The sequence below is a fragment of the Bemisia tabaci genome, chromosome 9, assembly GCF_918797505.1.
Source record: "Bemisia tabaci chromosome 9, PGI_BMITA_v3".
NCBI lineage: Eukaryota > Metazoa > Arthropoda > Insecta > Hemiptera > Aleyrodidae > Bemisia > Bemisia tabaci.
Window position 1 is genome coordinate 17,074,671 of NC_092801.1, and position 16,703 is coordinate 17,091,373.

Sequence of the window (16,703 nt, forward strand, 5' to 3'; positions counted from 1 at the left end):
CTGTTTTGTGGGGACTTCGGCCGCAAGGAAAGCGAATTGCTGCGAGATGTGAACTCTTACAGTTTGAAATGCAAGTTTGTCTTTCATTTTTGGGTGCGTGACACCCGTTAAATATGACAAAAAATGTCGTGTCGGAAAAGTAGGAATTCGTGCATGTCAAACCTACAGAAGTTTTCATGTTTCATTTTTTGTAAAAATTGTCAGGAATCTTTCCTACAGTTTTTGATGCGCAATGAATGATTTCTTACATTATTTTTAGAGATTTAAGAAAATTATCGCTACAAAAAAATTGCCAGTCCATTACCATTACATTTCCTCAAGACAGAGTAAATAAATTGGGAAATTCTGCATCTCTGCGTGTCGTAGACTCTTTTCTTTAGTAGACTGAGTGCAGTAACTTTTTGATTTGAATTTCGAGGGGCTGAAAAATATTGGAATGTTCCGGGGAATAAAGGCTAATTTTGAGTAAATTGAAAATCACGGTCTGGTTAAATACACCGAAAAGACGCACGCCTTTTAACCGATCAATTAGTTCCTCATTTTCCTATCGGGGAAGAACCTCGGGTGTATCGACATTTAAAAAGCCGCGCATAAGTTTTTCTTTTTTTGAACCAATCGAAATTCACCCATGAGAACCGTACCGAGAGTCTAAAAATATACTTTCGGAACAAAGTGATCAGAACTAGATCTGACCACGAAAAAAAAATGTCTACACGGCGATTGCCACTTCAAATTTTAAGAGTCTGGCAATTTTAGCGAACCAAAATAATTTAAGTATGTTCTTACATACGCCATTGTCCTGTAATGGACAATGTTATCGGAAATGATCGGACAATGTATACTGAAAGTACATCATTGATGACGTTGTGATTTTGGTCGGTATTCTTACGGCAGCGTGGCCGAGTGGTCTAAGGCGCTGGTTTTAGGCACCAGTCCGCAAGGGCGTGGGTTCGAATCCCACCGCTGTCAGGTTAATTTTAGACGGGCTAGGAACGGAAACTACAGCAAAGGCGGATAGATTGGAGTCCCACCAATATTGCTATTGGAATATCACTTTTTTAAGACTGATGAAAAAAAGAATGATACTGACGTTCCTTGAAAATACCGGTGATAATAACACATCAACAAAGCAAATACTTTTTCCGACTGTATACGGATTGTTTTTCTAACCTATAGAAAATTTAATGGGAAAATCACAAGCATTAAAGTTAGAAAGCTCCATGTTAAAAATTTAGGAGCAGGGTGATAGAAGGAAGCTGGGTCCATACAACACCAACTAAAGTGCCATTCCGAGAGCCAATCAACGACAAAGATAACAAGGATTAGAACTAGAGTCACAAAATAAACTCTTCTGATATCCACCGTCTTACAGTATCCAGGCCACATTTTTAGTCTAGGGAAAAAAATATTAATTAAGTGCGCGAGAGCGGACAGTTTGAAAACTTCAAAATCTATATACGTGTTTCTATCTTCATCGTCCTTATTATTCTACCACCAATATATCGTATTCGATAATGTTCGATGTATCGCTCGGTTCAAAACAATAGAACATAACATTGCCTCAACAAAAATTTTAGGATTTAAGTAGGAAAAGCTGAAAATGAGAAAATTCTTAACAAATTCACTGTGCATTTCCATTTTATACTCATAAGAATCAAAAACCTATCACAAGAAACCCGTTCTCTCAGATTACTCAATTGACTTTTGAGGATATGTTTACATGTTGAACCAATCGATATCGATACAATCTCACCTGTTTGATGTATCGAATACAATCCATTTTCGGGCGCTTGGATCGGCGACTCTGCCTCGCTCTGATTGGAGGGCCAGAGGCGTGGCGTGCTTTGCGATGTATCGATTGATCTACCATTTAAACCTATGTAAAGATATCGATTATTTGGGTGTTCGGAGCGAAATCGATAAAACCAAGAAGCACGCAATCTTTAGTTTTAACCCATTTGTACATCGATCTTTTAGAGTCAAATACGTCTAATTTTGAGCGTTTGGTTGTGCGTACACCTCGCTGCAGCACAATAAAAGCACAACATGTAAAAGAAAAAATTAAAGTGCTTTGGAAATCATTAAATTTGACACGGAACCACCAATATTTATAAAACACACATTATATTATTATTCTTCTTTGATAAATTGATACATATATTTTTCCCATCAATTTAAATGAGAATAATCAATGCAGAGTGTGCAAACATTTCAAAATCATGCGTTAAAAAACCCTGACTTTGCGAGTATAAATATTACGACTTAACAGAGCGGAGCGGCGCGGCGTGCTGCCAGCGCGAGAGGCTCACTGGCGCCTACAGACCTAAGTGGATACTTCACGCATTGCTTGAAGTATCCACTTAGGTTTGTAGGCGCCAGTGAGCCTCTCGCGCTGACCGCCCGCCCGCCGTGCGACGGCGCCTGAGGCAACTATTTCACAACAGAGGTGTTGCACAGTATTATACGAAATTGAACGTATCAAGAATGACAGGCATCCTTTAAAAGTACAGATATTTCCTCGCAAAATAAATCAAGATACTTATCGTACACAGGAAAAATCTAAGAGCCTTTAGCTGAGGCAAATATAGAGATTTATCCGGTCCAGGTATAACAAGGTGGGATTTTCTTGAAAGATAATTAAGTCCTGTTACACCAAAGAGGTGTAGAGAGTTTTAGTGAATTTTGTCTCATGGAATTGACGCACCCCCATTTTTACCAAAACTCTCAACTATATATTATTCTCCTTTGGACCAAACAGACATGCAAAACAAAAAAACAAGCAAACCCTCATTCTTCCAAGACATTATACATTTTCATCCAAAAACGTCGTGAGCGACTGTCGTTTGTATTTATATGTGGGACAAATAACTTTGGGTCTCAACTGGCACGTGGACCAAAACTCCCGTGCCGAAAAAACGCGTGGACGTAAATTACTGGAAAAAACTGGTGCACGGACTAAAAATCGTTGACGAAATGTCCTATAACCTCTTTACCACAGCTCAAATGGGGAAATATCGATAATCGATCATTCACGGCTCGCCACTGTGGAGGGCATTGCCCATTAGAGGAGTTTTGTTTGTCTGCAACTATACGGATGAATAATATTAAAGTTGAGGACCTGCCTCCAGTTGAGGATCGAATTTTGAGTTCTTCCTCAAAACGGCCTCGAAGTTTTCTCGACTCGAGGAAGCACCGTGCAGAAATCAAACGCTGATTATCCACCTGGTTTCCGAATGAGTATCCCTCGTGAATTATATTAATTTCATTCCTCGTAGTAGATTTCGACGGATAATAGTCTGAAACCCATTGAACTTTTTGCTCTCATCCTGGCCATGGTGACGTCAGACTGATATCCTCTGAGATATTCTCATATGACTTTAAGGTGATTAAATTTGACTGTTTAAATTTTTTTTATTTTTAGTTCGCCCGAACTTTGGGGACTTGGAAACGCGATGATGAACTAATTTTGAACTTACCAAGATAATGTTGGGGCAAAGTTAGGGAGAATCGGCTCGTTTCGCGGGAATCGTATGATTTTTGAACTGACGTAACGGATGGGACCCTCCTTAACGTTAGTTTGAAGTCATTTCTGAGATTTTTACTTAAGATTGCTTACATTTTGATACATTTTCCCGTTTTATTTTTTTTCTACTGCAATTTGTTCCAGTGTTATGATTCATCGAAAATAAGTCAAATTTAGACTTTGATCTATCATCACTCGGACAAAAATTAAGATATTGACCTGCGGTTTGCGCCATAATTGTTAGTTCTAATGTTATTTTCATGATCAATGAAGTATTACAAGATAAGGGTTACCATTTATTTTTTTAAAAAAAAGCAAGTTACCTCCCCCTCACCCGAGAGAGAGGCAGAAATTTTGACCTCCCCCCCCCCCAACGCAAATTATCCCTTTTGAGATAAAAACAGTCCCAAAATTTCGTTTCTCTATCTAGAGTGGTTCAGAAGTTAGAAGGGGGGGGGGGGCTCTCGGAACACCCTGTGCGTACATTTATGTGTCCGTAGAAACAACCGAAAAAGAATGTTGAGAAATGTTCAACTCCACGAGTTTGAATTATCGGGCCAAACACAATGCAGTCGGCATGGAATGCGTATCAGCGCCTACAAGACTACAGGGATACTTCAAGCATTACGCCAAACGCAATGCGGTCGGCGAAGACAGCGAAGACGGCGCCCGGCGGAGGACGGATATTAGCGCCTACTAGATTGTAGGAATACTTCACGCATTGCGCGTGAAGTAGGAGTTCTCTACGAACAATGAGGAGCGGAGGGGTAGACCTGCCGTCCCGTCTCCGCCGCGGCGCGGTTTAATATAAACGGCGAATGCCTCGAAAGTCAAAACGCCTTCACTACAACTCTGCTGTGATAGCGAAGAGAGCTTGTAAGTGAAATAATGAAGTTTTGAGAAAACGGGATCAGAAGCTTCTGACCAGAAAACTTTATTGAAAGAAGCCTCCGTTCTTCGACAAATTCCTACTAATCATCCGATAGATTCCTGGAAATTGTTTGGATGATTAAAAATCGACCGATATCATTTCAATTACATAAAAAGGGCAGTATTCATTTTCATGTTAGGCTATAACGTTAGGCAAGACAGCCGTAAGTGCTATCTTCTGCATGCTCTCGTGGTTGCGTTTTGGACACACAACAAACGCAGTTTCAGGTTAGAAATTGGCAGAATAGGGCGGCACTTTACTTGATAGCCCTGTTTTCATTGGCTCTCTGAAGAAAAAATGTCACTAAAGGCTGTGTTGTCTGAAACTAGGTAATTTTGCGCGCACTTGCGGCTTTCTCATATGTCTCGTGTTCGTATACTTAGGATAAATTTTGCTTTTTCTTAAATTTAGCTATTTCAGTGATTTCTTCTAAAAGAGTTTAGACGAATTTATCCCTTTGAGATAGAAATATCCCCAAATTCTCGTTTTTGATCTTGAACGGTTAGAACATTATAGGGAGGAGCGGGACTTTGGGAACTTTGGTACGTGTTACCTACCTTTGGTACGTGTGTTACCGACCTTTGGTACGTGTTACCGACCTTTGGTACGTGTTACCGTACTTTTTTATGCATTTTGCTGTTTTAGCTATCTCAGTGTTTTCATTTAAACGAGTTTAGGTGAATTTTTCTTCTTCGAGATAGAAACATCCCCAAGTTTCGTTTTTGATCTCGAGCGGGTCAAGAGTTAGGAGGGGCGGGGACCTGAACTCTGAAACTTTGGTGCGTGTTGCCGAACTTTTTTTCCAATGCTCAATGCCCCTCCCTTCCCCTCTCCATAATTTTTTTCGAACTGCACTTACAACTACGTTGCTTTGTTTCAGTGGTGAGTCAACCGAACATGGATCGGCGGCTGTCGAACTGGTACGCGATGAACTTGAGTCCGGACGTCCTGGCGACGGTGGCCAATCTTAACGAGCAGCATAGTAGACACAGCCGCCACGGGAGCAGCACCCGTCACCACCACCACCACCACTCCTCTCACTCACACCACCATCACAGCGGGCGCCACAGACACCACGCGGTAAGTCCCCCCCCCCGTCCCCCGTGACCCCCCCCCCCAAGCAGACCCCGCGCAAGTCGCAAATGGATACACTCTTGGCAGCTACGTCACCGACTGACTCAGTCGACTCTTCGATATTCGCTTCTATGGTTCCACCCTGTACAAATATCCGTTCCGGCGCTCATACTCATAGGCGGTTCTACGGGGGTGCCAGTGGGTGCCGGGCACCCCCAAGCAAAAATTAAGTACGGTTACCGGAACCGTGAAAGAGGCTTTTGGGCAAGTAAAAACGTCGAGAAAAAATCGTATTATAAAGCGCAAAAAATTGGCAATATTTTTATTTCATGAATTTTTGAAATTTGCAGGTGTCCAGTATTCTATGATTATGGGCAAGGGGTAATGAGAGGAAGGGGATCTCGTCGAAAGTTGACCTCTGGTAAATCATGAGGTTGATATGACTTGAAATATTAATATAGCCGTGTTTTACAAAGATTCTAAGTACTGTTTTTTTATGGTAAGGTTATAGTTTTGATGGAAAGTTTTGCTAAAAATTTTCTAATTGAGAATTTGAATTTAGATGTATTTAAATAGAATGGAAGGAGAGAAAAAGAGAAAGGAGGGTAGGAAAGGGATGAAACTTGAGCGACCGTTCTCCTTCGGGGCCGGTCTACGACATTTTCTACCTCTGGGTACCCCCAAGCATGAAGGTCTAGAACCGCCTATGCTCATACTGAGCCTTGTCTCCACCGGATGTTTTCATGAGATGTGCTGGATGTGTTGCTCAGTGCGTCTACTAAAACAGGCTGGTCAAGAATCAGTGCTTTTACAGTGCTTGTTCTATTCAGGACATTCCCAGAAAATTCAGTACTTCCTCAACAAAAAAATTCAGAATTTTTTCAGTACCCCAATTTGACGAAATTTGAAAAATTTAAAAAAATTGAATTCCTCGCGCGAATGTCAAGGAAAAATATGCATAACTTCCTTTCAAAATAAACATTTTATGAGAAGAAATTTGGTAACTCTCGATTATTTATACGACGTTTTTCCTCGGCACGGCAGTACAGTCCGGCGCTTTAACCTTGAATCACCCTGTATAGTGTATAGACACATTCGACCACCTCGACGTGAATGCATTTAGGTTATATATTTGTTTACATTTGAGCCACCGCGAAACTACAACGACAACAACACGCGCCGAATGTAAATAAACATAATTAATGCCAACTTGCAAGCTTTGTTGTTGCACTAGTTTACGTTACGTCTGCATGCGTTAACTGATAAGAATGATTCCTAACCTGCGTTGCGTTGCGTTGACTGCTGATGTTACACTCCAGCCATGTGGATTGTTCGTCAGCTTGATATGAAGAATTCAGAGGATGGATATCGAGCCGATCACATATCCGGTGACTCAGAAAACGACCACTTGAGGATACTTAGATTAAAATTTATGATTTGAGTGGAAGAGGGTTTAAAGGAGAGCTAGAGCTGTGCATTCTCTCTCATTCTCGCGATGTTTTGGTTCACATGCTGGACCTGTCTGACGACGGGAGCCCCACCCAAGGTCGTCGCGCACAGTGGAGCCAGTCGAAGGAGGAGGTTGCACATGCTGTGGAAACTTTAAAAGCGGATATCTTTGTCAGTACGAAACGCAGAAGCTAACAAGTGGTTTCAGTGGTTTTATCGTTAAATTGTCTTCAAACTACACTCCTTGAAATTTAAGTTGTGACGAGATGGAAACCAAAATTTGCAGTCATAGTAAATAAGTTCACATCCGACCTCTCCGAATGGGTCGTTCCACTGTGTGGCGTTGAATACGCGTTGCGAGCGCAGTATTCCTTCGTGAAGAGTGGAGGGGGACACTCTGTGATGCAATAACGCCGTGTGCAGGATTCCCCCACGCGTAGCGTAATTTTCTCGCTGAAATTGTGTCGGTTTAAAAATGTTTTAGAAGGGTACAGTACACCGATATGCAATTTTTGAATGGATTAGTCCAAACTTTAAAGAAAGTGCCCGATAAAAGCAGTATATTGTAAAGAGGCTGTCCCATTTTCCATAGGCAATGGCCGCAGAAGATTTTACATTCATACTTTCAGGAATCATTACGGATCATCCGAGAGGCCTAAATCCGGTGACCTCTCTCGTCTAGCCCTCCAGAAGGGCGAGAGGGGAGGGGGTCAAAGGTCAGACGTACCGACCGCCTTAACTTTTGAACGAAACAACGAATCAAATTGATCGTGGGTTCAAATGAAAGCTCTTGACAAGAAATTTTATTTAATTTATAATAAAGTCTGTTTTTGATAGATTTTTATGTGAAAAAAAATCATCACCAAAAAAAAAAGTTGATTTAACATTCTGGATGTAAATAAAGTGTGCGAGAACGTAAATATGCTGAATTACCCGCCACAGCACTTAATTTTACATCTTGACATTGCTAAAGTAACTGCTGTGGCAGGTATTTTAGCATTTTGTAAGTTCTCGCACACTTTTTTTACATCCAGAATGTTAAATTAACTTCACTTTTTTTTCGGTGGTTGTTTGATTTTTCAAGCCCAATAAATTCAGTTTGTCGGGATTTTCCATGATGAGGAACGCTGGAATCATTACAAAAACCAATTTAAATGAAAGCTCTTGATTCAAGCTTTTAAACGAGCTACTGTTCAACTTGGGGAGACAAAATGTTCAAAAGTTATGACCGTTCAAAGTTGGCGTGGCGCGCTATCTTCGAAGCGCTCACGTGCCACCCCTCCCTTCATTTTCCCTCGTGCCCGCTTCAGCTGATGACGGGTACAGAAAGGTCCACAGCTCCTTCCACCTGAAGTATGACGAATCATCAATGCAAAATTACTTTTATTTAACGAAAAAAAAGGAACATTAAAAATAAATTAAATGCTAATTAAGGATAAGATGCTGGAATAAATTATAATTACGCCCCCCCTTCATGATTCAATATTTAATAGCTAAATCAAGCTCTCTTTTACCGCATTAGCCACTCAAAAGATGTAAGTAGATAATATTCATAGGGCTGGCTCTTGTACGCAACTGGCCAACCAGCACTTGAAACTTGGATTTACTACTGATTATCTTTACCTCGCCCCCCTTACCACTCCCTTATATTATCTACATCAATCCTTCTGGAATTCTTTGAAAATTTTAAGGAAACTGCTTCGTACCATGCAGAAAATTCACTGAAATTTGCACAAAAATCTGCACAACCGGTTTTAATAAAATTAGGTTGCCAAATTAAATTTGGTTGTGCTGAGGAAGAACGCCGTATGAGCATTCAGCTCGTGCGGATTTTTGTGAAAATTTCAGCGAATTTTCTTCATAGTGCTATGCAAAGTCCTTAACATTTTTAAAGAGAACCGCACAAACTTCCTCTTGCAAAAAATTAGATTGCCGAGTTAAATTTGACAATAGCTGATGTGGCTCGGTTCTTTTCTGCTAAACGCTGACCAAATGGTAAAAAGATCGGTGATCGAGGAGCTTGCCATCATCACTGTGCGATGCTCCCTTTGAAGATATTTCTCATACAATTAATGTGTCAACATGTTAGGCTCACGATTCGAGAAATGCACGGATGTCCTCTTGATGTGAAAGACCTGTGTTGACAGCAAGGCTTCCGCACTTGGATGCGACTATGCGAACTTAAGTAGGGCGTAAACGGGTCAAATCTCAGGTCAGTACTAAAGCTACTCGTGAATTATAGCTCGCTTTAATAGAAGAGTTTAAGCCAAATTAAAACACGTGGCAGTGAATATGCAACTGTTGGGAAACTTGTTTAAATTTATGCCCTACTATTAAAATAAAATACTTAAAAATGGTCATTGCTGAGCCGCGTAACTTATTTCCTTAAAAAATCTTTCTTAGAAATTTCGTAATGACTACATTTGCTCTGCAAGCTTTGAAAATAATGGTCAGAAAGATTTTTTTTTTATTTAAAAAAGTGTGTTACATTTGGACTGCATTTTGCAATTGACCTAGCGCCATAGGTGAGGAAGTTCCAGGCGGGCTTGGATTGACGAACGAATCGGACGTCGGCTTATTCGTCCTAACTCCCAATGTTTTTCCATGGCGCTTAGGTCCGTTTGCAGAGCGCGCCACGGATTTAATTCCTCAAAAGGTCTCAAATGGCACTTAGTCCGTTGAAAATGCAGTCCATTTAAAGAACTGAGAACTGTAAACTACAAACTATACACTTTTTTTACTGGATGAGATTTTTCTTTAAGTCAAAATTTTCCTAAATTCAAGTTACTTCCTTTTTTTTCAAAATCAAAGAAAAATTATTTTTAATTTCAACTGTGGTTTCAGTGAAGTTATAGTCGTCCTGCGAAAATACATTGCAGTTGACGTCTTATATTCGTAATCCTCGATAGGGCATGCCATGGGTTCCTCCACCTTGGTTTAATCCAGGACGTAGGGGGCCGTTCAAGAATTGCGTAACGCACTTTTGATCCCCCCTCCCCTCTTTTAACGCACTCGTAACGCAACCCTACAACCCCCTTTCGAATTACGTAACGCTGGCCTGACTCCCCCCCCCCCCAATTCCCTGGTAAAAATTGGCAGTAGAATCTGTGTTCCAAAATACCATAGACCTAAGGCCAGTTGTAAGATTTCCAATAGCTTCTGTACCCGGCTGTACAATTTCTTATAGGCCTATTATAGCCGATGGCGATTAAGCAACAGCCAGACGATAAAGTTTATGCTAAACGTTGCTAAATACGGATACTAGGACTTAGTTGGTTTTTGGACTACCGCTCTCTTTTTGTGCCGTAGTATCTTGATTTATTTTGCGAGGAAAGCTCCGTACTTTTGAAGGATGCCTGTCATTCTTAATATGTTGGAGCGTCTTCAATTTCATATGATACTGTGCAATACCTCTGGTGTGAAATAGTTGCTTCAGACGCCGCGCGCCGTGGCAAGCTGCGGCGCGGCGCGGCGGGCGGGCAGAGAGCGCCGAACGCGCATTGGCGCCTACAAACCTAACAGGGATACTTCACGCATTGCGCAATGCGTGAAGTATCCCTGTTAGGTTTGTAGGCGCCAGTGCGTCGCCGCTCCGCTTTGTGTTAGGCTCTAATATTTAATCTCGCGGAGTCAGCGTTTTTCAACTTATGATTTTGAAATAATTGCACACTCTGTATGGATTATTCTCATTTTAATTGATGAAAAAAAAAAAAAAACGTTTTGAAGGAAAATATAATGTGTGTTTTGTAAATACTACTGAGGTAGTTCGTATCAAACTTAATGATTTCCAAAGCACACGAATTTCTACACGATTTCTCATAGCCTTTTATGGCCAATGGCGATAAAGTGTAAAGCCCGGCAATAGGAACTATAGCCCGACTGTATACTTTTTTATAGCTTCGTATAGCCCGGCCGTATGATTTGCTCCGCATACTACAGCCAGCTATATGATTTTCAATAGCCTTCTTTAGTCGGCTATAAGAACTCCTATGGTATTTTGAAACGCAGCTCCTATCGCCAATTTTTACCAGGGTTTTCAAAAAATCCAGAAAACGCTGAGAATACAGATTGAAAAAAATTCGGGTTTATTTTTTAGATACGAGTACTTTGCTGAATTACGAGGGGAAGAGATCAAAATAGGTGCAAATATACATGATTAGGTTTGTTTTATTCATAATTTTACCGGATACGTGCACTTGGATAGTTTTGAATAAATTGACCATTGCAAAAATAATATTAAAATAAAGAAAGGAGAGGAACGTCCAAGAAGAAAACAATTTTTGGGTGAGATTCAGGGCCGGATTAAAGGGATGGCCACATGGGCCGGCGGCCCATGGCGGCAAAATGTAGGAGACGGCAACTTTTGCAATTTTTTTGAATGTAGGTATCAAAAAAAGAGAGAAAAAAATCGGATTCAGAAAATAAATTACAAACGAGAAAAGGCGAAAAAATCTATCATTTCCTGAGAGTAAAAGTACAGTAATTTCTAATTTTTTCGTCTTTCGGTGATACAAGAGACAACACGTTTAATTAGTCGACTTTTAAGAGAGAAACCAAACACGCAATTTGACCTGGAACGGAGCGGCGCGGCGGTCGGCATAAAACGCATAGCGCCTACAAGACTGTATGAATACTTCACGCATTGCGTCAAACAGTGTGGTCAGTAGCGGTCGGCGTGAGACGCATAGCGCCTACAAGACTGCATGAATACTTCACGCATTGTGTCAATACAGTGCGGTCGGCGCGGCGGTGGAAGTTAAAATTTTTAACTACATTTATGTTTGTTCTTTCATAATTTTTTCGTTCGTTTTTTTTAAGTGGAAGACCTTGTCCAAACAGGGATGGGTTTACGGAACTGAACTCTTGTTATATTGATAGGGCTTTCACAAAAAATGTGCCCAACACGAGTAAACGCGTCTCATACACCCTTCCCCCACCGGCACGTTCACTTGATGGTTTTTATAGATCGTATTTGACAGATCACTCAGGTGAGATTATATTGATTTCGATTGGTTCATTATGTAACCACAGCCTCAAAAGTCAATTTAGAAATCTGAGGTAACGGGTCTTATGTGATCGAATTTTTATTCTCTCGAGTACCAAATGGTAATGAAAAGTGAAATTGTCAGGAATTTTCTCATTTTCAGCTTTTCTATCTTACTACTATTTCTGGCCCATTGTAGAAACAACATGTACATGACATTGGTTTCCCTATGCAGATATGCTCTTTTCTGGGAGAACCGCAGAGACAGTGGTTCCTTATTGTATTGCAAAATGTAATCCAAGTCCATACCCAACACAATGGATGCGTTCATGAACCGACGTTCAACCTAGTTTTCACCAAAATCTGTAAACTGTGTCCCGCATGCCACAAAGAAGGAGACAGACACAGAGTTGCCAATTTAACGACTAATTAAGCGTGTTTACCCTTTGATTGCTCGGGGAGGTTCAAATGGGACCCGAGTATTGGCATCGATGATCAGACATCCGTCCGAAAAATGCACGGATATGGCACATCGCCGCATGGGTGGGCTTAAATTTAGACAGCACTGTATTAATCGTGGATTGACCAGACAGCTCGCCGTACAGTGCAACTAATGAGCTGAAAACTTGTAGATCCGCTTGGACAAAATGCCCGGAATTTCACTATGGACGCTGACTTGCGGCGCTGTTACAAAATGAAAATATGTTTGTTTTAAAAAGAGACGTTTTATCACGTAAGCTTGTTGAAAGTATTTAAGTTGGTGAGTGTATCATTTTCATTTATTTTTATCACAAGGAAAACTTGTAAATTATTTAATTAAATACTAAAAAAACCAGCAACTTTGAGTAGAACAGTTCTATGATGACTTAAAGAAACAACACCATGGTGAATTGATGGTGGAAACCTGCATGAGACACAGTGAGTGCTGTGGTAGGTTTCCACTGTGGAAATTTTCCGTGATGAAATTTTCCATGGTGACATTTCCCATGGTGACATTTTCCGTGGTGCTTTCCGCGGGGAAATTTTCCATGGAAAAATTTTCCGTGCCCAATTTTACGTGGAGAAATTTTCCATGGAAAACACCGCGGAATTCCATGAAATTTTTTTCGCAGGGTTAGTGTTCCTTTCTTTTAGCGCGATCTGAGAAAGAAAGGAAGGAAGAAAGAAAGTAACAACTCTGTTATTAGATCACAATGTTTGCTAAGAAAAAGGAAACAAATTTAAAGAAAGAGAGAACAATAAAGCTTTCTTTAAAACAACCGTGATTCTTGCTGTCGTTGCCTATGCAAAAGAACGTAACTCCATCCTAAAGTTGCAAAATGGGCCTGTTGCATGCAAGAGATACAGCCGCGCGAATAGACTTTTTAGAGGTTAAATGACACGAAAATTACGATGGTCACATTAAAAAAGTCTGAAATACACTCCTTACTGCGCGATTTGCGTTGTTAGGAACGCGCTTTTTCAAATTTCCCGCGTCTGGGGGCAGTTTTCTAATCACCGGAAACGAGCAAACGGCGGGCTCGGTGATTTCCGGAAGATGCCGAGTCGTTGTTGTTCTTGTTATTTTTTCCTTCAGTTTGTTTACAAACCCAACGTGATCTCCTATAGTGGTCCATATACGCTTTGTGCGGTAACCAAATCGATCAACTTTTAAATATCCAACGCAATCCTTCTACATTTCATTTCACGATGTCACGAGCTCCGATTTTTAGGTTATGTTGTCAGTTTTAGTTGACTGGAAATAGCCGCGAGTTGCCGTTAATTGTTTCCGTTAGAAAACTGCCCCCAGACGCGGAAAATTTGAAAAAAGCGCGTTCCTAACCACACAAATTGCGCAGTAAGGAGTGTATTTCAGACTTTTTTAATGTGACCATCGTAATTTTCGTGTCATTTAACCTCTAAAAAGTCTATTCGCACGGCTGTATCTCTTGCATGCAACAGGCCCATTGAGTCAAACAAGTTTATTATTCGCAAAAATTTGACTGAGAAAATTCTATCCGTAAGTCTACTGATTTTTTAATATAATCAGGGAAAAATAGTAAAATTTTCAGAATGGCATTTGGAACATTTTTCAGTATGAATTTCATTCACGAGTGGAATATTGGGCACCACTGAAATGTATTAAAGTTATTTCATTCGTAGAACAACGGAATGACCCACTAAAGGTTTCGATCATTAAATGATTTTGTGGCAAAAAGTACAAGAATTCTGTGATTTTGACTGGCTATCAATATTTTTGATCAGTTGAATTAAAATTCGATTTCTAAAACCAGAAAAGATTAGTCCCCTGAATCGAAATTTTCAGTGGTCACGGATTAATTAGATTCGGTTATATTTTAATCAAAGGTTTCGCTTCGTGCGAAAGAAGAAACGCTAATTTTTATTGGTGGGATTTCCGTTTTGTCATCTTCGGTTGGAGGTTTTCTTTTTCTTTTTTTAAATTAAATATGAATAAAGGTAAATGAATGATTGGGCGTCGCAGAGCGCGAGGCGGCGCTATAAACGCGGCTTTATGTATGTATGAATAAAGGTAGCTAAAATAATGATTCCCAGATTTCTCAAATAATGTGGTATTTTGCGTTCCTTTGTGCATCTGTATAGTCTGTGCCTTGAAATTATATGAGCTAAATGAGAACACCTATACTCCCTACCGGTTGACTGCTTAAAAAACCTTTAGCGACAATATCTGACCTACAAAGCTCCGTAGTTGAAACCGAAATTCTTGATTCGGCTACTAAGTTTCAGTGAAACTGCTGAAATTTTGACCACTGTGCCAAACTTTTGACAATACTGTCGATTCTCGATAGCTGGGACTAAAAATCTCAGTTTCCAGCTGCCTGGGATTTTGAGGTGCAAATATTGCCGAACATTTTTAACAATGTGAGATGTAAATTTATGGAAGTATTCACAATCAAAAGTTATGGAAGAAGGCTTAAGTCATAACAACTCGTGACAGCGTTTGCGATGTTTCGAATTCCGACTGTCCAATGAAGGTGCAGAATTGAAAGCCTCCATTGGCTTAGGCTGAGGAAGACACGCCCACCAATTTCAGGGCTTGCATTTACAGAATGCATCTGTTTGCAGTCGGTGGTTTAAAAGAAGGCGGGGTCCTTCATCACCTCGGTTGAAGTGTTGAGATTATGAGAGAGACGGCATGTTACCGCGCACCTGTGAGACTTCAGCTACCTGAGCGTTGCCAGCTGGACTGAAATGTGCCAACTTATCAGTCAAATTAAAAGAAAACCCCGGCTCTCTCGAGACAATGGACCACTAGACAAGATACAAATTTAAGCATTCAGACACATGTTTAGAGAAGACTGCAGCCCGTGATCGCACGGAAAAATTGCGTTGCAATTCCATGCCACAAACTTCTATAAAAAGTTTCCTCCAGGTATTTTTTTCGGCCAAAATAACCTCCTTCAGGGTAAACTTTATTCATTTCTAACTAGTACTCACATCTCTGTCTAATATACGCCTAAGTGTTTCACTAGAGTATTTTAAAATCCAGTCTCCTTGATCACTTTTCCTGGCCAAATCTTACTTTTGGAATAACCGCGAATTTTGAATTTCCGCGGTATCTCTGATCCAATCACCGCGGATAATCAAGACTCCACTGTAATGACAAAATTTGCCCCCGAAGTGTTCAGGTGTAGGGTAATTGGACAAAATAGCAATAAATGAGAAGACAATAGCCCAGTTAGGTTTTAAAAACAGTAGGTAAGTTGGAATTTTTTAGCCAATGTGCGTTAAAAATCAGCATAAAGCTGAAAATCTCAATACAGAGTATCTCTTCGAGGTAAAATTGTGCTCGCATGAGCTTTTTCCCTCTGTATTGAGATTTTCAGCTTTAGGCTGATTTTTAACGCACGTTGGCTATAAGATTCCAACTTACTGTCTTATAACCCGTGCGTCTACCGCAATCAGTTCGTCTTAAAATCATTGTAGTAATTTTTTGGGTATGCTACATTTACTCAATTTCTTTGTAGGGCATGCCACCGTGCCCCCCTCCCCATCCTCCATGCACTATTCTGCCGTGATAGTGAAGAGAGCCGTAAGTGCAAAAATGAAGTTCTGAGAAAACGGGCTCAGAAGCTTCTGACAAGAACATTTTATTGAAAGAAGCCTCCGTTCTTTGTCAAATTGCCACTAATCGTCCGGAAGACTCCTAGAAATCGTATGGATGATTAAAAATCGACTGATTTTATTTCCATTGCATAAAAAGGGTATTTTTCATTTTCATGCTAGGTTATTGTTAGGCAAGACAGCCGTAAGTGCTATCTTCTGCATGCTTTCGCGGTTGCGTTTTGGACGCACAACAAACACATTTGCAGGTTAGAAATTGGCAGAAGAGGGCGGCACTTTACTGGAAAGCACTGTTTTCATTGGCTCTCTGAAGGAATAATGATACTGCTGTCTTGCGAGAAACTACGTCATTTTTTGCGTACCTACGACTTTCATAGATCTCGCCTCCATAAAATAAGACGAATTTCGCTGTTTTTGCTGTTTCAGTGATTTCATCTGAAATAGATTAGACGAATTTTGAAGGAGACTCGATTTCGACAACTTGACAGTTACTGCTCTCTTCCCTATCACGGCAGAACAACGGAGTTACGCTCATAATGACTGATCATCAAGAAGTTTTAAGAAAAAAATTGGAACACTTACGAATTGAGTAGAAGAGGTATGCATGCCGATTTCGAATGTTTCAAGGCAACTTACCTGAAACAAAAACAGATGAAACT

At 40.4% G+C, this 16,703-nt stretch overlaps 2 protein-coding genes and 1 non-coding gene across 9 annotated transcripts in view; all 3 read left to right on the top strand.

Moving 5' to 3' along the window:
* The window catches only part of LOC109035187 (uncharacterized), a 228,893-nt gene that overhangs the window by 104,825 nt on the left and 107,365 nt on the right, over positions 1–16,703 (top strand). The window lies entirely within an intron of this gene.
* TRNAL-UAG (transfer RNA leucine (anticodon UAG)) lies at positions 890–969 on the top strand. Its single transcript has one exon. It is a non-coding gene; the product is annotated as a tRNA-Leu (tRNA).
* LOC140225435 (F-box/LRR-repeat protein 12-like) overlaps positions 5,317–16,703 on the top strand; it is a 36,150-nt gene continuing 24,763 nt past the window's right edge. Inside the window, exon 1 of the mRNA XM_072304364.1 lies at positions 5,317–5,534. Within this exon, the coding sequence (XP_072160465.1) occupies positions 5,352–5,534 (183 nt within the window). The 5' untranslated portion in view covers positions 5,317–5,351. The remainder of the gene's footprint in view (positions 5,535–16,703) is intronic.